We start from the raw sequence: 25235 nt of genomic DNA, 5'->3' as shown, positions 1-25235 counted from the left end.
TAGCTTTAGCAATACATCACTTTACTACAAGTAATATGAGGTAAGGTTTATAATATTCATCTTTCGGAATAAAGTAATTTATGTTTGGCAAGTGTAAACTCAAGTTTTATCAACTAGTTTTCACCAGATGCAACCTGGAGAATACTGAATCATGTTTATGAGATTAATTAAATACAATACATTTATGTATGTATGCATGTATGTATGTATTTATGTATGTATGTATGTATGTATGTACATATGTTGGGTATTCAATCCAAAGGCTAGTTTAATCCTCAACAGCTATATCATCAGTTCTCACAGACTGCCTAAGCGTCATTGAAGAGGCATTCTGGGGAAACAACGAGTGAGGTAGTTTCTCGCTGCTTTCCTCACTGAGCCAGAATTTTCTATTACGTATCAGTCTGCCAAGCCCACTGAAATTCATGCACTAAATGATCTTATGAGCGATAATTTTTCACCATTCATAACAGGGAGTGGCTGCATAAGGAATGGCATTACTAGCATTGCTCTTACCTCAGTTACTTTCATATTGTCTAAGTCAAGGCTGAGACTGAGACAAGTCAATGAAAGCAACTAAATTTGATATACCAGAAGACGAAGTGCAGCACTGTAAATAGCAGGTCTCACCAGCAAAGGCATAATAGAAATTATGACAAGAAAATATTCTTTTACGCAAGACGATGGGACGATGTATACAAAGTTTGGACACTGCTCCCTTCATTCAAGTTAATAAACATGCATGCCATTCATCTAATACCAGGGGGCCAAAATTAATTGTGTTCTATAAGTGAAAAAATTATTAGCTTTCTCAAAGTATTAGCTAAGTAAACAGTAAATTACATTATTCTTGAAAGAAAACAGTAATGTGATGAACAGTGGTTCACAACAGATGTGATACCAAATGTGAGACTATTTTAAAATAAAACTGTCTACTTAATACCATGTCAAGTTATATTTTCTTAGATATACTACTTACATCTACATTAAACAAGACACAGTTATTTATAAATGGTGATATTACCACACATCTTATGGGCCTGAGTAACAGAGAACCTTAAAAACATATAACCTATATTATTAATGATGACTTAATTATAAAGTAAATTGTATGAATAGATCATTAGGCACCAATTGAAAAAATAAAAACAATTTTTAATCGACATACACTGTTGAAATGTTGGTTCATTATGTACTTCTTGAAAATTAAAGCAGTGTACCTTCTAGCAATAGAAAAATATGTCAGCAATTACAAGAGCGGACAGGGTTAACAAACACGGGCATGGATCTACTACTTCAATGAAGAGTTAGTAGGCACTGTAATCATCAGTTAATATACTGCAAGCCTGTCTTCAATAGCTCTTCCAAGAGTAAATGGAATGAAGAGACAGCTTCATAGTGTGGCCTTCAAGGGATTCTCATAAGGACTAGGCACCCCCCTCTGCTTAACTGGTACATTCATAAGATGAAATCCTGATATCTTTTAATGGTGAAAAATATTTTACCTATTTCTCAATAAATAAGATATTATACAAAGCTGACACTTCCCCCTGTGGGTAGGGGTGGTAGAATTAACACTCATTGTATCCCCTGCCTCTTGTGAGAGGCAACTAAAAGGGGGCCCAGGGGCTCTTGACTTGGGAGTATGGGTTGGCGACCGCAGAGCCCTCAGCAGAGTCCTGGCATTGCTTTCACTTACTTGTGCCAGGCTCCTCACTTTCATGTATCCTATCCGACCTCCCTTGGTCAACTTTATTTCTTGTCCGACCCCAACAGTATTAGAGCACTCGAGGCCAAGGGAGACTTTCATTTTCATGCCTTTCATGGCCCTTGTCTTCCTTTAGCTGAAATATTAGTTTTACAAAGTGTCGGATCCCTTTCATTTTTTTCTCTCTGATTAATGTTATGTAGAGGACGGTTGCCTCACTGTACTTCCTCTTCAAACAATAATCACCACCACAATACTGAAACTCACCTAACAGACTTTGACAAAACAAGTTGAATTAATGGACGTACATTATACACGAAAGACTAGAATCAATTTCACTAAGCATGTGTTGAGGTTTATAATATGATTCACTGGATCGTGAGTTGTCAAGGCATGGCTACAGTAGAAAGTTACAGAAGTGATGGGTCAGTAGAGAATTTCCCACTCTGTCACAAATTAGTCTAAAATGTAAATCTCAAGAGAGTTAAAAATATTTCTGTAAAAAAAAAAAAAAAAAAACATCTACCACTTTGTATTAGGAATATCCAGTGAAATACTTTATCTCTTACATGTTGTACATTTCAAGCTTCAGGCTATACTCTTTAAGCACCATAATGCTATAGCATATTCTGAAAGATTCAGTACCATAAATGTGAATAATGTTATATGAGTTTTAATGATATTTCAAATTTCTAAACCTATTATTTCATGACAGACAAGGACTCGCAAGTTGCACTGCCTATAAAATAAAATTACTAACCTTGTACAAATACATTCACTCATAAAATCTCTTATTTCATTTACTTGATAAGTTAGTACTTGACATATAACTTACAAAAAAAAAGTGACAAATAAGGACAAAAGATTCAAATTATTATTATTATTATTATTATTATTATTTTTGCTACTTGTTTAATGTCGAAATAACTCATTAATGGTTTTTGGTGACAAAGGGATGGGAAAGGGCTAGGATTGGGAAGGTAGTTGCTGTGGCCTTAATTGAAGTACAGCCCCAGCCTTTGCCTGGTATGAAAATGGGAAACTACAGAAAAATTGTTCATGAAAGGTAATCTCAATATTCAAGATAGCGTGTTGAGAGAAGTCATCATCATCATCATCATCATCATCATCATCATCATCATCATTGTTGAACAACTCCAGTTTCCCAGGTATGGTATACGAACCCCTTCCATTTTGTTCTGTCCATGAACCATTCTTCGTTCACAATCCGATCCCAATCCTGACCTCTCTCCTCTACATCCTTCTTCTTTGAGTTGTCCTTTCTTTTTCTCTAGGTCTGCCCACTGGTCTCTTTCCCCTGATTTCTCTTTCATACTCCTTTCTTGCAGACCTGTTGGCACTCATTCTTTTCACATGACCAAACCACTTCAGTCTTGCCTTTTGGATCTTCTGGAGTAAGGAGTCTTGTAGTCCTACGTCTTCTGGATCATTGTACATAGGAACTTCATTTCTGCTGTTTGGAGTTTTGAGTTGTCCTTTCTTGTTAATGTAGCGGTTTCCAGGCTGTATGTGAGGATAGGGGTGTAGTATGATTTATACAGTGTCATCTTGGTTTTGAGTGGTACTTGTTTATCCCATAGTAGCTGTTTTACTTGGGAGGTAAAAATGTATTGCTTTGCTGATTCGACTGTTTACTACATATTTAGCTAAGTTATCCTTGGACATTATACCACCCAAGTACTTAAATTCTATGACACTGTCCAGCTTAATGCCATTTAGCATGATTTCTGGCTGATTGTCACCCTTCTGTACCTTCAACACCACCGTTTTAGCCTTGTTGATGTTTAATCCATATCTCTCAAACTCCTGACTCCATCCCTGCAGTCTGTCTTCTACATCTTTCTTTGAGTTACCCCAAATTGCTATATCATCTGCAAATGCAAATGCTTTTAAGTCTTGTTGCCCCTTTTCTTTTAGTGCCTCTAATATGGTATCCATTACAATTATAAATAATAGGGGTGACAAAGCACTACCTTGTTGTACTCCCCTTTTTGTCTCAAACCAGTCTGACAGTCCAGAACCGACTTGTACACAACTTCTGGTTTCCTTGTAAAGCACCGTAACTTTTGAAATTAGACCTGAGAGAAGTACAGTAGTTAATGGGTGAGGTGAGATGTAAAGGAAATGGGCATCTTATGGATGCATATTTTAGTTCAAATAACTTGAAATTTTACCTTAGGATGCAGAAGTTGGGAAGCATCCTAAGAATAGTGACTTTATGGTTTGGTCCCCTCCATCATAGATTAGAGATTTAGGGTGTATCTTATGTCCTCACCTGACACCTAATACAAACTAGAAGTTACCAAACAGAGCCTTACATTAATAAAACACTGACAATGAAAACTCACAACAATAAAAAATACTGAGGTAAGAGTAGTTTCACTTTTCTTGTGCATTTGGACCCCTTTATGATAAACGTAAACTCAACATACCTAACACATTTTTAAAAAAATCATCAAATATACCATTAACATGGCAATAATAAGACAACAGGTCATTACTTTCTTTATAAAATACTTTATGCTGTTCTGGTTGTATGCATACTGCAAAGTAGTCAACCTGTGCAATTGTTGATACAATTATCGATAACTGATATCAACAGTCTTTTACAAGTTTGAATGATTGACATGTGAGGATTAAAAATACATTCATCTTCTTGGACATATTCATAAACAAAACACACAGCACATTGCAGCGAAGTGTTCAGATGGCATGCAGTGGTTTAATACTTTGCATTTCACATTCTCTCCAGTCTTGTTAGTAAGTAATCACTTATGCTTCATGATCTCCAGAGTTGATGCCAATTAATGATTCAGTCTGTTCGTCTTCACAGTCGTGCAATCTGTGATCAAGAAGGAAAATTTTCATTAAATACACAAGAATGTTACAAAATAATAACAAAACTGTCTGTTGTTCCAAGGTGAGTCTGCGTAAGATGGACTGCATCATGGCTAGGATAGACACATAAATATTACCAAAATTACTTTTATTGATACCGTTTTCTTTCTGTGACGTAAATATGAATGTGTCTAACTAATATGTTTTAATAAAAGTCATGTCTAAATTTTATTATTTAATATTATTTTATTGTATGGAAGAGAAGATACTGCCTTCTTCACTGCAAAGAATTGTTCATGATTTTATCACGAACATGTTTTTGATGTTAGAAATATTTTGGGATCAAATGAGAAATAAAGAAGCCTGTTAACACAGCATCAAATATTTATGTGCTAATTTCTCCTTAAAAATATGGGTAAATTTAAACATTGAATTATTATAAAACTGTATGAAAATTACACTCAGTATCTTACATACTGTAATTTACTAAATAAATAGAAGAAGAAACTGAAACTTGTTCCAAGCTGAGCCTTTGAAATTCCACTTCAAAACCGAAACACACCTTGTCTCTCATGATGAAAGTTAAGGACTGAAGTTTGTTTATTTATTTATTTATTTATTTATTGTGCACTACAGGATTTCTAATCCCAATTACAGTGGCAATTGCTTACATGTGTTTATTTTCCAATATTTCAAATCAGTCTAATAACCTAATCTCCAAACTACTCTAATAATATATTTACAATGAGAAAGAAACAATATTTTGTATCTGATCTAATCTTTACAAGAAAGAGTAGAATAAAAAATAAAAAAGTACATTTCATATCTAAACTATTATTTTCTTATAGTTCTAACAGTTATGATTATATTTAATGGACAGGGCTTAATGTAGAAGGTATGAAGTACATTTTGTGGTTCAAATCAGCATTACAAGTTATTTGGAGAGTTTTCACGGATATGGTGAATTGTTGTAGAAACAGGTCTAGAGGTATACAGAAGTCTAAAGAAATATTTTTCTGAACTCCACTGTTCTAGACACTGCATAGTCTGTACAGTGTGGAATTTTTGTGAGCGGCTGTTCTGACTTTTTATTCTGAAATGTTACGTTAATTTTGTTCTCACATTAAAGTGGGGCATGTCAAATCAAATCAAATCAAATCAAATCAAATCAAATCAAATCAAATCAAATCAAATCAAATCAAATCAAATCAAATCAAATCAAATCAAATCAAATCAAATCAAAATCGGTGGCAAATGGTACACTAAAATACATTATTGTCAAGCACTAAATTTTAAATTAACAAGAGAAGAAAATTTTCCTAGAATACAATTTACGCTAACAATTTTTTCTATTAAATACACAGCTCATCCTTTATAAATTTACATTGTTTACAAAATTCTACTTATAATATCTCCTGTACTTACAAATATAGTCAACTCATATACAGTATGTGGAATTACTTCAAATAATACTACTGGTATAAGATTAAAATTTACATTGCACTTATTTATTTATTTTTTACCAATTTGGGAAACTAACTAGCATAACGATCTGCTGCGTCTTAACCAGAGCCCCTTTTGCCACCACTTTTCAGAGTTCCTGAAGGGCCTTCACAGCTACCGTAGCAGTCCCAGGGCCCTCGAAGTCCCCACTGTACTTCACCCCTACAGGCAGTCCCCTACTTTGGCTGTCCAAACTCCTTAGACCAGGGGATGGAGTTAATTTATTAACACACATTTTTTATTTACAACAACCTGCACTGGTCGAATGCCCTCTAACACTTCATTTATTTTCTCTGTTGCTGTTTGTTCTCTTCTTGAATATCTGTACAGATTTTGGAAAAGGATCAAACACTACCCCTGGTAAACTGTTCCACTCCTTCACGCCCTTCCCAATGAATGAATATTTACCCCAATCGCTTCTGCTAAAATTCCTTCTAATTTTATACTTGTGGTCAGTCCTGCCGACATAATTATTTTCCAACTGAAGCCTCTCACGGATACCTCCCCACGCTGCTTCTCATGTATAGGTTCGATATAATCCTGTAAGTCTAGTTTTCTCCCTTCTCTTACTTAAAGTTTCCCACTCAAGTTCCTTTAATATTTCTGATACATTACTCTTTCTCCTGAAATCCCCTGTTACAAATCTTGCTGCTTTCCTCTGCACACTATCTATTTCTTTCTATTCTTGGCGAGGATCCCAAACTGTTTGCATATTCCAATAATGGACGAACCGTACTTAAGTAACTTTTCTCTTTTAATTCTCTGTTGCATCCTTTAAGTAGCCTCATTATGACATGTAACGATCTGTATGCTTTCCCAACAATGTCATCCACATGACCCTTCCAGTGCAAATTACTTTCAAATTTCACACCGAAGTATTTGCACTTGCCATTTTGGGATAACTACCTCATCCAAAGTATATTCAAATTCAGTTTTAAAACTCCTGTTTGTAAATGTTGTAACAGTTGATTTGCCTCCATTAACCTTCACATTATTTTCTTCAACCCATTGTTGGATACTCTCAAGGTCCCTTTGTAATTCTGAACAATTCTCAATGTTATTTATTTCCCTATAAACAATTATGTCATCTGCATACAATCTTATTTTCGATGTTATATTGTTCCCTAAACAATTTGTATATATTAAGAAAAGTAACTGACCAATTATACTACCCTGTGCAATTCCCTTCCAAACTTTCTCTTCCTGCGATATACTACTTCCCACTTTGACTTTCTGAACCCTTGAATTTAGAAATGTTTTTATCCAACGTGTAACGCTTACGTCCAATCCTATCCCCTCCAATTTCTTTAATAATATTCCATGTTCCACTCTATCAAAGGTTTTGGAAAGATCTATGGGTATGCAATCTAACTGCCCTCCTGAATCCAACTGATCTGATATGTCCTGCTGAAATCCCACCAGTTGTGCCTCACAAGAAAATTTCTTTCTAAATCCATACTGGCTCCTCATGAACTAATTTTTATCATCACATATCCCTCTGATGTACTTTGATATTAAACTCTCCAGTATTTTACAAACTATACTGGTCAGGCTGATTGGTCTGTAGTTCTCTGGTTTCCTTTTATCACCCTTTCCTTTATAAAAAGGGGTATTATTATAGATTCCTTCCATTCCTTTGGTATTACACTATTATTTATGACATAGTCAAAGATAAAATTTAAATAAGGCACTATGTACCACCCCATTGTCTTTAATACCTCCCCAGTAATTTGATCACTTCCTGCTGCTTTTCCTTGCTGAAGCAGTTGGATTTCTCTGAAAATATCTTCATTTGTGAATGAGAAGCTTCTTGTTTCCCTCTGTGTCTCTCCCTCTCTACTTTCTGTTTCGGTTTCCAACTCCTGACAATCTTTTACTGAATCTCTGAATTCCCTATTAAATAGGTTTGCTTTCTCAGTATCTGTTAAATAGTGTTCATCCACTTCTCCCACCATTGTTGGAATTTGGATTCCTTTTCCTTTTTGATTTCTGATATATGAATACAGCTTTTTCCATTTCCCTTTGTGGTAATTACCCTCTTGAAGTATGCCATTCATATAATTCTCTTTTGCTTCCCTTTTCATTCTATTCAATTCCCTTATTAGCTGTTTTCTAGTTTCTCTACTCCCCCTACTCTCTTTGATTTTCCTGTTTACTATTCTACATTTTCTTTTTAATTTTCTTATTTCTCTTGTATAATAAACAGGGTCTGAGGTCGTTTTACCCTTCTTAACAGGTACAAATCTCTTCTCTCCTTCCCAAATGACTCCTTTAAATTTAGCCCAAAGTGTATCCACATTACTCCCTTCACTTATCCAACAACTGAATTGTGATTTAAGGCAAGTCCCAAATTCATCAACTTTAGTTTTTCTGTACAATTTCTTGTCTAGTGTGACCCTCTTATTAAGCCTTTTTGGTACCAGTCCTACATCCATTATTACAGCCTTACGGTCACCTATTCCTTCAATTACCTCAGTTTTATCAACAATTTCCCATGGTTTAACCAAGAATATATCTAGTAAGTTATTGAGATGAGTCGGTTCTTGTACTACTTGTGTATATCCTCCTCCCCAAATTAACTTATTTGCCAGTTTCTGTTCATGGGCTTCACTTGCAGCTACACCTTCGCCGTGAAGTGGCAGCCAAGAAAGAAAAGAGAAAGGTGTTGACATCGGAAGCCCACCCTTTGTTTGGATATGAGCCACCACGCCAGCGGCTTAAGTCTAGGAAAAGCTTCTTGAGAGTAACCGAAACACTTGCAGGAACAGCGCAGCAAGCAAGAATTCAAGAATGGCGCGTCAGGAGTCAACATACGAGGATCAGTCAATGGATGACCCCAAAAGAGGAACTTCCTCCTGGCCATGTCACAGATTGGGTGAATTGGAGAGCACTGAACAGACTGCGCTCTGGTGTTGCGCGGTGCAGGGTAAACCAGAAGAAATGGGGTTTCGAAGTGGACAGTACCTTGTGTGTATGTGGAGAAGAGCAGACCACAGCCCATTTGCTGCAATGCAGTTCATGCCCATTCAGCTGCACAACAGAAGACCTGGTTAAAGCGAAGCCAAATGCACTTGATGTTGCAAGGTTTTGGGCTCGCATAGTTTAATGTGGCTCTTCGCCATTGGAGTATTTATATTATGCTTTATGTTTTTCCTTATCTTTAATTTTAAACTTATGTATGCTTCTGACACGATATAAATAAATAACTTGCAGCTCTATTCCGTTCAACTTCAGGCAAGTTTAGATCTCCCCCAATTATTACCATATCATCATTATTGTTTTTATGAGTAAAATCTATTCTTTTATCAAATATTTCCATGTCTCTTTCCTCTCTTCCAGGCCTATATGTTCCTATAATTCCCACCTCCTTCATATTATCACAAACTAATTTTATCCCTAATATTTCATCCCTTTCATCGGCAAACCATTCATGTGAACAATAAGTTTCCATCACCAGAATAAACACCCCTCCTCCCATTTTATCTCCTCGGTCTCTACGATAGACTGTATACCCTTCTGGAAATACTTCTCTATTACCCACCCTTTCTCTCAACCATGATTCCACTCCTATCACCACATCAGTCTCATAAGATTTAATCAATGTACCGAATTTTAATTGTTTATTTAAGCTACTACACTCTGACAGTTTACCAAGAGCAATCTCAGACCCCCTTCCTCCCTAAAACTTGACTGTTGCAATTGGGTAACTTGAAATTCCTTACATTCCTGAGTTTCATTTTCTAGTTGACTGAGCCAGCTTGAAGTACAGCTGGCTTTTTCTACTAGTTTTCCTTGAGTGAAAGCTCAAGAGGCATAAAAAGTCAGGGTTGTCAATATTATAGAATTTACAGTTTTGTACAGAAACTTCATGTCATTCTTTTATCTCTTCAGTTCCAAGCTTTCTATTTCAAAATTTAAGACAAGTTCGTTGTATACTATACAGTATGCGGATAATTACATTTTTTTTCAAATTTATGTTTAACCTTATCTTAAGCTATGAGGCATACACCTGTTATTGCTATTTAAAGGGGCCAAACATTGAGGTCGTAGGCTCCTGGCATAAATTTGTGTCAAAGTCCAGTAAAGATGGTACAGTATTTCAAGAGAATTGATCGACAAAGAACAGCCAGAATATGGTTGGAGAAAGAAACTGCACGGAAGAGACCAAAGGTTCAGCCAAGGAAGGGATGGCTCAACTGGATGCAACAAGACCTGGAGGGACGAGGTTTGGAGTGACAACACACTGAAGTGGATAGGTAGAAGTGGAGAGTGCTCAATTACTGCACCCAGACAAAGATTCAAATACCTGCGTGATGTGCCAACAGAAGATGCGGGTGAAAGAGGTGGCAACTCTGCAACACTCCCCACCTGCTAGACTCTGAAATGTTATACTCATGCAGTTATTGTTCAGGTGGTGATGAATATTGCCTTAAGGGGAAGAACAATTTGGCAACCACCCTGTAAGTTTTTGTTCACTTTGGAGTGACTGTGAGCATTGGATTTTTTACTCCAGTGACAGTGATAACTTTCCTCTGCTCTGAAGTGAGTTCCTTTTTTTTTAGTCTTCCCAGCTGTTTTTTTTTTTTTTTTTTTTTTTGCAACGAAGCTATGGAGAAACAAGCAAGTTACACAGCTGGTTCTATGCATAAAGTGATAAAATATGCAGAAGAACATGGCAACTGAGCTGCTGGTAATGAATTTAATGTGATGGTCATATATAGAAAAATGTCTAAAAACAACAAATATATCACAAAAGGCATTTAGGGGCAAAAAAGGGGGAAGTTTCCTGAACTGGAAGAGAAATGTTTTCACTGTGCAACCAAATTACAAAATGATGGCATCTGTGTTTCACCAAAGATGCTATATTTTAAAGCTTGAGAAATGGCGAGGAAGCAGGTTATCAACAATTCGGATCTCAACATGAGCCGGGTAAGGTCTATAGATTCATGGAAAGGAAGAGGTTGTTCTGTGACGGCGAACATCTCTCTGCCAGAAAATACGAAGTGACATCAGTGACAAGATAACAGATTTCCATCACTATCTGATAGTAATCTGGAAGAGAAACCAGTAATGCAGATTGATAATACAAATCAGACCCCAATAAACTTAAGACACACATTACTATAGATATAAAGGAGAACTGAGCAAGGTTGTATGAACAACTGAATATGAAAAGCAGCGTTGCATGACCGTGGTTGCCATTACAGCAGACACAAAAATTTGATGCTGTATGTAATCTTTTAAAATAAAAACAAGCCTAATTTTCCCAACGGCATACCTGTAGGAGTCTTAGAGAAAGAGTGGATGGATGCATCTCTGGGTCCGTTCAGTGTGAGGAGCAAGGCCTGAGGCATTAATTTGATGGCTGGCAATGCTAGTTTGGGACAGCTTCAGTCACCACTTGGCAGAAGACATGAAGAAACATCTTGAGGAAATGAAAACTCAGTGTATGAAGATGTGGAGATCGCCCTTGTCTTTGTATGTTTCGTGTTTGTTTTTGTCTTCTCTTTCTATTGCTCCCTTTCTTACATGGACCAGTCATTGTGTTCAGTAATTATGAGTTCCTTCATATATTCCCAACTTTGTACAACTTGATTTGAAACTTGTTTCTTCCTTTCCAATACCTTTTTCTTTTTTTCTAGTGGCTTAACTTCACACTAACACATCAAAGGGTTTTGGTGTTGCAAAGATGGGAAAGGGTTATGACTGGGAAGGTGGCGCCTGTGGCCTTAATTAAGGTACAACCCCAGCATTGACCTGGTGTGAAAATGGGAAACCATGGAAAACCATTTTCAGGGCTGCCGACGGTGCTGTCCAATACTAATACTCTAGAAAATTCATGAACTATTTGAAAGGTTGACTACCAGGAGGGTATTACAAGTAATGATCTTGTTGAACACTGTTTTTGTTATATGTCTTTTTCCTTTATGTTCTTTTAGCTGATGATGACCTCTAGGCTAGGTCGAAACATGTCCTAGGTAGTTTTTTAAAATAACTACATAGCTTTTTAAACAGTCCATTTATTAAATGGCAAACGTATATTGAACAGGTGGACTTTACAGTATATAACTAAATTCTTTTAGAATTTCATCTGAGATACCAGGAGGGTAGCCAGAAATTATATTCATGACACAGAAATGGACAATTTAGAGCAAATGGGATGAAGAGATAAACAAAGATGGAAAATGATGCAAGAGAAGGCTTCAATTTTCTTTTGAATAGGTGGAATAACATGTGTATATGTATTTTTTTTTTACATACATGCTCCTCCATGCTTAAAAGTTCTATAACTTTGTGGAATTAGTGGACAGCTCTCAAACTAGGACCTATAGTTTACATAACTTTCAAATGAAGAGGAATAAAAGACGAGCGATTAGAACCAATATATAGAGCATATATATATAGCAGAAATATTACCAAACTAAGATCCATACATTTATTTTCCCTTACAATGTTCAATTTAACCCAAATGATATTTCTCCCTACTGACACATCCTTTTATGAATCAGAGGTTTACAGTACAAAGTGTATGAAAATAAAATGCACTAAAACCCAGTTAGCACATTCCGCTGAAGTATGTTTTCTTGGTTAGAACTGTACATTCATTGTTTCAAGAACCAGCAGTTGCCCTATAAAACACATATTATGAAAATTTTATATTGTATTTTATTTTCCTCTGTAGTAATTTTTTACTCAGACTGCAGAGTTCTGAATATGTGGTACCAGCTACACACTAACCACAATGTATCAATATGCATCAAGAGTGATTTACCATTCAAGCTAATTAAACCAAAAAATTACTACAAAACTGTAAGTAGGATACTGATTTAGACAACACAGTAACACTTACCTGATGGCTCTATTTTTCCTGAATACAAAAATGTAGAATCGTCTTATTCCTTCCAGAACAGGATCCCAATTTTCGTAATGAGCAAGCAGAGTGACAGCAAAAAATGCCAGAAACATAGGTACTGTGCCAATGTAGAATATGGAGGGATAATGCACTCGCTTAAATACAACATCTGCCAACATTGACATTGGGATGGTTAAACTGATTGCAATTGTGGCAATAAGAGATGATGTCAAAAAACATCCCCTGTAAAAAAAGAAGTACTATAATTATCATTATTCATACAGAAAAGCATCACTTAATAACCATTTCAATGTCTTCTGCACTCAACAGATTTGTTACCAAATTTACAACCAAAAATGACCTCATTTTATCTCTAGGTATCTTCATATACATATTACCAAGGAATTGTTCTGTAGGATGATTGATGAGAATTTATAACACTTAAATAACTTATTTCTGAACACATTTGGATGAAAAATTATCATATAAACTTGAATCCTACTCTTAATATACATTAAGTAAATTTATCTGTAGGTTATTCAGTAGTTTTCAGTGTTTATCTTAACCTGTCTAAATAACATCACCTTAAACACGTTTAAGGATTCACTTAAAATTCTCTATCACCATTCACATAATAGGGAGTCAATCCTCTTACTGAACTATACATACTGATACTTAACAATGCAAGTAACTGTGTTCTTGTTTCAGAACCTGCATGGTCACTTACTATTTGTAAGCTGATATATCTCTTGGAGAATAAATAAAAAAAATAACTATTTATTCTGTTGATAATTGGCCTTAAGCCAGTTTATAAGTGAATAACCACTGAATGAGAATCTGAAATTCTGTAATTGAATTCACTGATCAAAATTATCTACAAACACAGTAAAAAAAATCCTTAATTAGGACAAAATGAATTATTAACAACAAAAAGAAATTCATATGAAAAGTAATGACTGGCTGATTAACTTAGTTTCTTTAAATAACACAACAAAGGTCTGGGATAAGAGGGAAAAAAGACTTGAATGATAGTAGCCTTGCTTTTCACTGAAGTATAGCTGCAGTATTGGTGGAGTTCGATTCCAAAAGCAAGCTAAAAGCTACAAAACCAATGTACTGCTTATTCAGCTTGCTTGGTGCTGCAACTGAAATGTGAATGAGGTTGTATACAGGTGCACTGTCATCACTTTCTCGTTTTCCAGTCTACAAATTCTCCTGCTTACAATCCTTGTACTTCCGATGACTGAACAAGCCAACTCTAGCATGAAACATGCGTCCAAACAGATTGCACTCAAGACGAGTATGCATACCTGTCATTTAGCCTCTTAATGCTTGCGACACTCTTGCTTGAACAGTTCAACAGCAGTAAAGGTGGTTTGGCTTCAAAGCGAATGATCCTTAACAAGGGTGCGTCTCATGTTTACCAGTTGATGTTTGTTACCTTCCTGGTTTGTTTAAGCTGGTCTTTATAACACTTCAAAGGGGTATCATGGGGTCTTGTGCTTGAGGAAAGTTCAACGTACAGGAATTGGTGGTGAAGCCTGGTGTCGCTCATACAGCACACATGCCACCACCATCGAAAATTATGCCAATTACAGAGGCTTCTACACTGTTCATGCAAGATTGGAGACATGGTTCTCCCATTTGATATTAAAGTTACTTGATGTCAAGGCGGAACAGGATCCAGGTTTCACATCCATAGAATAACGCTGTGGTGATGACTGCTTTTTTGCCACAGGTTTGGTATGAACTGTTAGGTCTTTATTCTTAAAGACCCCATTAGATAGCCGACCAAATGACAAATCAGCAGGACGGAGACTGTTTTCCACATCCTCCTTCGAGGTGCACCACTTAGACAAGATATTCCTCGACATTAAATAAGCCTTCGATAGTTTATGGCACACAGGCCTCATCTATAAACTCAGAAAGACAAGGATTCACACAGCCCTACACCAAACTACTTCACAGTTACCTAACAAATTGCACATTCATAACCTCTGTTACTGGCAAACACTCAACAGTTAGGAAAATAGAGGTTGGGGTACCGCAGGGTAGCCTGCTCAGCCCTATACTCTATAATTACAAGTGATAAGCTTTAACAGCTTCATTTCAAGTAATACTAATCCCGTATTGACTATAATCAATCAATGAATATTCAAGATAAACTTAAATATTATAATTAAGTGGTCCGCCTATTCAATACAATGTATAATTTATTAATATCTAGGAGATGTTTCGTCCCCTAAGGAACATCATCAGCTAATAATAAATTAATATTAATATATCAGAAATAAATATTAAAATTGGAAAGACACATTAACATTTTTGACAATTTAAAATAAGATCTTCAAATTTTGTTAAAATTGTAAGTCATAAGACAGGTAAAACAGTTAAATTGTCCATATTTCTCTTGTTGATGTTCTTAGAAAATACCAGTTTTGCTTATAAAATCTTATTTGTTGTAAATAGCACACTTGATTTGTATTCCTTGGTGAAAGATTTGTTGAAACTTAATAAGCATTCCTTAGATGGTATACTAAAATTTAAATGCTTCAGAATTTAAAGTCAGATCGGGGCCGTGATGGTAAAGTTCTGTGTGGTAATGGATATAATTTTATACTCTATAACCTACACACCAATGACAAAGCCAAGAAGGACAACACAACACTAACACTGTTTACAGATGATACAGCCATTCTCTCCAAATCCAGGAGGTTAGACCACGCCATCTACAAACTACATACACACCTCACCGCACTCCAGGACTGGTATACCAACTGCAGGATAAACGTCAATACGTCTAAAGCTAAAACAATACACTTATCCTGGTCAAACAAACACCCCACAACACTTCATAACACAGCCATCAAGTGGACAAACATGAACAAATAGCCAGGTGTCACACTAGACAAACGCCTCACCTTCAAACAACACGTTAACATGGTTATAGCGAAAACGAAATGGCAAATCATCACTACACCCTCTACTGCCACCAAGACACTCACTCTCGAAAAAGAATTCCCTACTTCTCTCTAAGACATTGGTAAGACCTGTACTGCTCTGCGCTATTCCAGCCTGGGGAATACTAGCACTTGGACTACTCCACTCGATGCAGAAGGTGCAAAATTGGGCCCTACATCTCGCAATGAAAACCGACCATAGAACACGAATTCATGAACTCCACACAAAATCGCAAATCCCATATCTGTTAGACCACACCACAGAAGTCTAAGAAAATTCTACAATAAAACTGAAACTCACATCAACTCACTCGTGTACACTGGGATAATATGACATTGACCTAGAAGCCTCAGGAAAACGCCATCTCAAACATCTACCAGCTATGAAAGAGATGCTAAAAAACCTGCCATGAGCTAAACACCAATCAATAACACACACATCTCCAAACATAAGTAACTACACGCCACTCTAACTCACATGTAGACCGAAGACCTTCGATGTTAGGCCCCATTAAACAACAAGCAAAAACAAACTCACGTGTTTTTACAAACTCTGCTCCCCACCTATTTGATTCTAAAAAATTAACCATTTGATGCTAAATTAAAACCAATTATCCCTTATTTCGAACACTAAATTGCTACCAACACATTTTAACTGTGAAAGCTGCTGTGTCTCCATGATAACTGTACAGTCAGAGAGCATTCCTACGTCTTAATATTACCCAACATTCGTGCTGTAGTCCGGCTGGTCCTTGGTCGATTACAGAGCTAAATTTCCAATCACTCAACAGTCGTAAGAAGAGTGCATAGACGCACTGGAGATGACAACAAACCTCATTGCCTCCCCCCTTGGGATAAGGGGCAATGGGAGGTAAATACTGGTCACAGGAGTAGCTTATGAAGACTGAATTGTGTCGAGATGCAAGAGGCTCAGATTACAAGTGGAACACGAAAGTATAATGATTAAAGCTTTAAATTCTTGGTGAAAAATCATGCTGAAAAGCAAATAACTGAGTCACTGTGTGGAGATTTACAAGCATAAAAATATTTTCCATTGCAAGCTCTATGCAAACAGCGCTATGCAGTTCTGAAAGAGAAAATTATGAAGACTGGGAGCAGGAGATTGAGACATGTGTACATGAAAAATGTCAGGAATTGCAATGATGGAATACTTATAAAATCTAGGAAATTGCCACACTGGAATGGAAGTTCAATGGCAATAAAGGCAAGTGTACTGAAAAGATGAGATGAACAGGCTTCATTGAATGGCAAAGAATGTCGGAGGAGCATCAGCCTAAAAAACAGCATATTTTGGAATACCAGTACAACATGATCAAGTTACAGAAAGAAACTTCCTACATACAAGAATAAATCAGATAAGCTGATGAAACCTCGGTCATTACATTCTGATATGCTGTCAACTACTACAGTAGAAGATGAAACGTGTGAAAAGCTGTACAATCCATTACATAGGACATGAAAAGCAACTAATTACAATTGTGTTAGCATTAAGATGGAAAGAAATGGTCGCTGTAAGTAATACTGTATCAGGGGAAAAAAATATGTTCAAGGAAGAGGTCCCACCCAGAATCATGTTCAGATACCAAGAAAAGTAATGGATTACCAATAACCAGTGGAGATCTGTTAAATCAAGACATCACAAAAAAGAGATACATCCAACACTTCTACAGCATCAACAATGAAACAGGCAATCTGTTAGTTCACTGGAAAAATGCAAGAGAATGCTGCAGAAGCTACTTCGAAAAGATAGTGACAGCGTAATTTACCCAAACACCAGTGTCCTGCAGGGAACCATTAAATAAAACAACTTCACCGAAGTCTATATAGCTATGACATAAGTGAAGCTAGGAAATGTCTGAGGCAAACAAGCTTGTAACACAGCTGTAATCCTGTTAAAGATGGGATCCAGCAAACTGGTTAAAATAGTTAGTGGTAAAAATGGTTTCGATGTACTATCATCCAGTGGATGTTGGATATCTGCGTGTCCTTCAGCACTTTATAAGAATATTTCAAATGATCAGGACAGTGTAATTAGAGATGGTTCATTAGATAATATTCGTGTCGAGGTTACATCCTCGCACATTGCCGAGTATGATAATACACCAAACGCAAGCACTTGAACTCTTAGGAAGACCTAAGAAGGAACGGAAAAGAAAAATCCAACAGGAAATGAAAATGCCAACTAAATAAGACATCAATCAACGAGGAAATGTTGTATGAACCAAAGAATTCCAAGACTTTCATTGCAAGGCTAAATGCAATGAAAACATTAGAGGATAGAAAACAATAAGATGAAAAGTTTCAGAACTTGCCATAATATGAAGCAAAAGCCCAGGTCAATGGCAGTAAAGTAAATGTTAGAGATAAAAAGAAAGAGACCAGAGTTTTGAGATAATCATATAAATAATTTCTCAAAGTATAAATCACACCACTACAGGTAACAAACAAGTACACAATTTCTTCCATATTAGGTCACTATTTCTGCCATGTATGATTTATACAAGAGTACTCTGAACCCGTATCCTTGTCTGCCTACAAAAAAGGGTTTACTCAAAATTTAACAGTTATTTTTCAAATTCCGATACTACATGAACATGTATGTTCAATTTCATTCTGAAAAATTGTAGTAACACTCCAGAGACTTCTGTGGCAAACATTTCAGTTTTCTTATTCAAACAGCTTCACCTAACCTAACTTAACTGTATATGTATCATGAAAACAGTGGCAGCAGAGAAATAACAACTTTCTTGCTATAAATTTACAAGGGAATAGCCTTTCCGATATTTAACCAGACGTGAGAAAATATAAACTAATCTGAAATCAGTGATGCACTCTGCCTGATCTCAATGTGTATCACGTTGTCATTTAATTCCAAACTGTTTTTAGATTGGTTGATTGTTTAAAGTGTTATATTGTTTGTTATATTTTTGAATATTTGTATGTAGAGTTATGTACTAGCCATAAGCTAAATAAATAAATAATATTTTAATTCCAGTACATAGATTTAAAATTAAGTGATCATTTACTTCAGCCTTCATTTCTAACGAGTTGACAACTGTCAAATTAATTATTTTAACCATAGTGGTCAATTAATTATGTGTGTATTGACTTCAACTTAATCTTACATTAAATACATAACACTTATTCCGCCTAGTCAATACTTAACAATTTATTTTATATTACTATCAAATTGTTAAGTACCGTATTGACAAGGCGGAATAAGTGTAAGATTGTAAGATTAACAAACGCTATTGGTTATGTGACTTAGAGATTTCTTCATCGTCATCATCATCATCATCATCATCATCATCATCATCATCATCATCACTTTACAGTTGCAGTTTCCTGAGTACTGCTGGAGAGCATTTTCCCCTTGTGTTATTGAGATACATTCTGTTGTTAATGACGTTCTCCAGTGTCCTTTCACAATCTGCAATGTTCATTTTTATGATGTCCATCCAGTGGGTTCTTGGTCTTCCCACCATCTGTTTTCCTGCTAAGTGTCTCTCCAAGTTAACATAAGCTGTCCTTGTTGGCTCCCTCCTCATTACATGCCCGAACCACCTCAATCCGGACATGCTGAGCTGATCTAACAATGATGTCTCGATCCCAGCTTCCTTTCTAACAATGTCACTCTTTAGCTTGTCCAGTTTTGTTTTTGAATTGTGGACCTCAGGAAATTAATCTCAGATGCCTACAAACTTGATGAGTCCTTCTTAGTGAAGGTACAGGTTTTGATACCACATGTTAAGATTGGTATGAAGTACTCATTTAGAATTTTCTTTACAGAACAGCAGTCAACAGGCATTACTAACTGACACTAACATCACCTTTGAATGTCATCGAGAGAGCTTGCAAGTGCACATAGTGGTAAAATGATACCAAGGATGATCACATTCAGTATAATTGCCGGAGAGTATACTGTAAATATCTATAAAGGAAAAAATAGTGCATGCTTCGTCACTCGTAATATCGGACGTGTCAGTGATACAGTTCTCACTGTAACTATAGGATAATACACTGTTTAACCCAATGCAGGTCATGGCGCAATATATTGCGTGTTGAACTTCCGAGTGTCGTATCTTTGAGTCTTTGAGCAATGATTCAAAAACATATGTCATCTGCCATCTATTGGCTACATTACTGAAGCTTGCACTTGTCTGTATCTTCACAGGAAGTGCAGTAAACTTAATGTTTGTATGTGAATGTCTATGGTTTTTGGGAATCAACTGCTAGCTGATGAACATGGCAGCTCACAGTCGTGCTGAAGTAGTATTAGATAGCGAGAAAATATTTGTAACTTTGATGACTGATGTGAGTGAGGATTCTGATTTTTCCCATACCGATGAAGAAGTTGATGAAGACTTCCTTTCTGAAAATATAATTGAGGGTGAAGGAATAACTGATGGTGACTAAGAATTACAACCACCATCTGCAAAGAGGCACAAACTTGCATCACGCAGAGTTTGTGGAAAATAATTATTCAGTAACTCCTCTCTCAGCCTGAATACAAAAATGGACAGATGTAATTGGGAAAGGACTGCACTGAGTTTTAGGAATTATGCTGAAGGTCATGTACACAAACAAACCAGAGAAGTATAAGAATAACGTCTACTGATCCATTCGTCCAAACTCCTAGTATATGCTCTGTAATCATTATAAAGCAATTCTACAGTTCTTTAATTTCAATGATTGTACTTTAAAAAAGAAATGAAACCAAAAGAAGAACCAAATGGCTATATTTAGTGCAAAGAATGTAACAACATAACATCTTTTGTTCACCAAAATGTTTTGTGAAATATCACACAAAAAACATTTTAAATCATGAAGACTGTGTGATTTTGTGATTTTTCACCTTTTTTCATGTATGACTAGATCATGTTTTGAAGTATAATGTACCTGGTTTTGCCGTAAATACCACTACAAACTTTTGGTGTAAGTTGTACAACCGGTTTGATGGGTAAAGAACCGCCAGTGTGCTCATGTTATCCTTGAACCATTATGAACTTGTCTGTGAATGAGGAAGCATTTAGCTGCAGGTTTAAACATGGAATGGGGTGACTACGAAAATTGTGTTGCCGTGATAGCATTACATAAAGTTGGAAAATCTGCAAGTGACATTTTCAAGACACTACAAAAGCTCAAAAATCAGTCTTATGTTTGTGTACAGAACCATCGACCGATTCACTGAAACTGGGGCTGTGAAGGATCATCCAAGAGAGGGTCATTCACGCAGTGTCAGGAGTACAGCAGCACAAAAAGCAGTGGCGGCTCGTGTTAGGAGAAATGCAATATGTAAGCAGGCTATCATGGCCCGTGAAATGAACATTTTGAGAAGGTCAATGTCCAGGCTTCTGTCAGAGGACCTTGGACTAAGGGCTTATCGCCGAGGAAGAGGACATTACCTTGACGCATGCCTCAAGAAGATGACAGTGCCAAAATGCCGACGTCTCCTGCAGCGTTACGCCCGTAATAGTTATCAAAAAATCCTCTTCGCCGAGCAGAAAATATTCAGCATTGAAGAATCTTTCAATCGTCAAAACGATAGGGTTTATGCAACAAGCTCTCAGAAAGCCAGGAAAAAAGTTCCTGAAACTCAGAGGGCCCATCATCCCTTCTCAGTGATGGTTTGGTGGGGGGTGAGAATTATTCTGGTGCCACCCAGCTGCATTTTTGTGAAAAGGGAGTTAAAACCAGTGCCATAGTGTATGAAAGCACCGTTTTGGAGCCTATTTTGAAGAACTTATGGGGCACATTGTTTCAAAACCAAACCTGGACTTTCAAGCAGGATTCTGCTCCAGCCCACAAGGCAAGTCAACTCAAGGGTGGCTTCAGCATCAAGCCCGACTTCATTTCACCTGAAGTAGCAGTCCGGACCTGAACCCTTTGGACTACCGACTGTGGTCACTTCTTGAGGGCATCGTCTGCATGAGGAGACATCCAACCATCGAGAGTTTAAAGCATTCCTTGTTGGCAGCAGTGGCGGATTTTACCCTGGATGTTATGCATTCTGCCATAGACGAGTGGCCACAAAGACTCAGAGCCTGTGTCAGTGCAAAAGGTAACCATTTCAAAAAGTGATTGGTGCTGTATGTAGTGAATGCATGTAAGAACAAGATACTGAAAGCAAATTAAAATATCTCTCATGATAGTTGCGTTTTTCAGCTTTTAAGATGTAAAAGTACTTATGGCAAGACTAGGCATTATGTGCCTCTACAGTAATTATTATAATGGTTTTATTTATGAGCATGCAAAAACCTAAATTGGGGGGTATGTCAGTGCTTTGAAAAGCTGACCCTCATAAAGGGTTAATATAGGAATTTTCAAAGCACAGGGAAAAACTGTCATTATAATGAGGTTCTCACTACATGCTGTACCCACTAGAGTGAACTTCTACTGTATAATAATTAAACAACAAAACTTGAAGACATTCACTAACGCTTCCAATCTTCCTCTTCTTCTTTTCCACATTAACCTGGTACAGAAGTCAGCTGCAACAATGAGTTTCCTCCACTTCTGTCATTACATCCTCTCCCCAAACTCCTTTCTTCTTTAGGTTATCCACGATCCGGATCCTCCACTTTATTTCTGTCTTGATCTCTTTCCTGTCACTGGTTGATCTCATCCTCTCTTCATAGATTGCAATACTTGCCATAAATGAAGTTATCACTTTCTATGATAATATACTGTTCTAAACTGGGCCAGCCACGGAATAAGTACTGACCATGCATGGTACAGTTCACCTTTTCAATGACTCAATTTTGTGTTGCAAAGAAGATTATCAAAATCGACTTTCAACCTGTTAGGTCACGTTCGTACATTTAGTATGCATTGAGAGATATTAAGCAGTGGGATCCGAACCCACAACCTACAACAAACTGAAAGCAAATTAAAATATCCCTCATGACAGTTGTGTTTCAGATTTTAAGCTGTAACAGTATTTATGCCAAGACTGATGATGATGCTTGTTGTTTAGAGGGGCCTAACATCTAGGTCATCGGCACCTCATCATCATCATCATCATCATCATCATCATCATCATCATCATCATCATCATCATCATCATCATTTCCCAACTCCAGTTTCCCGGGTGTGGTGTACAAGCGCTCGCCATCTCCTTCTGTCTTCATACATCTTCTGATCCAGTACATCCTCCCATCTGTATCCTCTCTCCTCCACATCTGATCTTACAGTCACTATCCAACGTTTTCTTGGTCTTCCCTGTGGTCGTCTTCCTACGAGATTAAGGTCAAAATATTTTCTGGTAGGTCTTTCCCTGTTCATTCTCATTATGTGCCCATACCATTGAAGTCTGCATTTCTTTATGACATTGATAATAGGAACCTCAATACCAGCTACTTTCCTATTCACTTCATTTCTGATCTTGTCCCTTCTGGTTGTTTGGTTCGTGGTTCGTGTGGTACATGATTGTTTTCGCTTTCTGTGGTATTTTGCAGTCCCAGAGAAGATTTCTGACTTGACTGTTAAAAGTTCGATGCTTTCTGTGTCCTGCTGAGTATTTCCTGCCTGACAGTGTTGTCTTTCAAGATTGTGCTTCCGAGGTACTTGAAGTGGGCAGCTGATTCAATTTTTGCTCCTTCTAGAAATATATTTGAGCTTGTTCCTTCCCTATTGATGGTACGAAATGAGACAAAATGCAATGACAATTTAAAAGTAAAAGATTCATCCACTGACCAGAATTCAAAACATGATGATGAAGAATGAAGGAATGAATATGAATTTAAACAATCAGTGGATCCGACCCGCAATGCCTCAACTGACCATAAACAACATTACGGACCAAGGGACTGTTTCCAAGGCACAATCCTGAATCGATGATGCTTGTTGTTTAAAGGAGTTCAATATCCATGTCAACGGTCCCTCATAATGGCACTTATCGCTAGTAAAGGAGAACAATGGTATTTCTTAAGTTGCGGTACTAATCACAAGTATTGTACGTCGTACAGGTAACGCAGACCCCTGGTGATTCTCACATAATGGCGCATCTCACAGGCAATGCAAACCCATAGTGTTCCTCACCTAGGTGTTCTAATCACGGGCGCCGGTATTCCCGAGGTGTTCCGCATATAGTGGGTACTAATAATAGGCAACGAAGACCCACGGTGTCGCTCATATTGTGTTACTAACCACAGGCAACGCCCAGACCCATGGTGTTTCTCACTTAATGGTACTAATCACGGGCAACGTAGACCGTGGTGTTCCGCATTTAGCGGTAATAATCACAGGTACTGGAAACACACAGTGAACCCCGCTCCATTGCTGCGAATCACAAAACTATTGAGTACCTAACAGAGTGGTACTACTCGCAAGTAAAGGTGACCCATGGTGTTCCCGACATGATGGTACTAATCACAAGCAGTTTCATGGTTCTGATGCAATCATCCCTTGGTTGCACCTTTTAGTCTCCTCTTACGACAGGTTATGCCAAGACTAGGTATTATGTACCTCCACAGTAATTTATAATGTTTTTATTTATGATCATGCAAATACCTAAATTGTGGGGTACGCTAGTCACAATCTCACAATCCCAATGACTATTTTGGCATTTTTTCTTCTGTACTTAACATCTCTTCAACACTTACTAAATGTAAAGTGAAAACCATCAATACGGAATGATTCTAATACCTTGTAATGTACTAAATGTATGCAACACGGCCTAATAGGTTCAAAATCGATTTTGATTACAATGAGGTCGTGAAAATTCAATATTCAAAGAAGATTATGTTTGTTTCTACCAAATTAATAACAGATCTCATAAAATATATCTAGGAAATTATGAATTCCGTTATAACACTGAATGATATTTAATTATCCAAAGGTACAAAGTCCAACGCATTTAATAATGAAAACATACACCAAATAAAAAAGAATTTTAGTGAATTCTATACAGCAAAACCTCGTTACGACATTTCTGCAGCGGACAAGAAAAAACAACGTGTTAAGCAAGAAAACGTACTACTGAATACACGAATAAGAACTATCCACCAGGAATATGGAAATACTAGATACGATTTTTTCCGACATGCTACCTTACTAGTACAATTTACTAACTTCTTCCTATAGATCTGTACTGATACAGTTAAAACTAAGGAACAATGTTAGGTTTTGGTCCACCAATCAATACACATCACTTTACAAGTGAAAACTATTTATTATAAGACCATATTAAATATATTTTGGGACATGTTTCGTCTCTATCAATCACTACGGATCTGCATTTAAGGCAGTCGCCCAGGAGGCAGATTCCCTATCTGTTGTTTTCCTAGCTTTTTCTTAAACAATTGCAAAGAAATTGGAAATTTATTGAAAA

At 36.9% G+C, this 25235-nt stretch overlaps 1 protein-coding gene across 1 annotated transcript in view; it reads right to left on the bottom strand.

The window, feature by feature from the left end:
• Positions 1 to 1107: 1107 nt before the first annotated feature.
• Positions 1108 to 25235, bottom strand: part of LOC136871673 (solute carrier family 35 member F5) — a 138634-nt gene continuing 114506 nt past the window's right edge. The window contains exons 9-10 of the mRNA XM_067145169.2: positions 12921 to 13166; positions 1108 to 4571 (exon numbers count right to left, since the gene is read on the bottom strand). Of these exons, the coding sequence (XP_067001270.1) occupies positions 4502 to 4571; positions 12921 to 13166 (316 nt within the window). The 3' untranslated portion in view covers positions 1108 to 4501. The remainder of the gene's footprint in view (positions 4572 to 12920; positions 13167 to 25235) is intronic.

The sequence above is a fragment of the Anabrus simplex genome, chromosome 4 (assembly GCF_040414725.1).
Source record: "Anabrus simplex isolate iqAnaSimp1 chromosome 4, ASM4041472v1, whole genome shotgun sequence".
NCBI lineage: Eukaryota > Metazoa > Arthropoda > Insecta > Orthoptera > Tettigoniidae > Anabrus > Anabrus simplex.
Note: the sequence above shows the minus strand (reverse complement) of the source record. Positions and strands in the feature narration are given on the sequence as shown.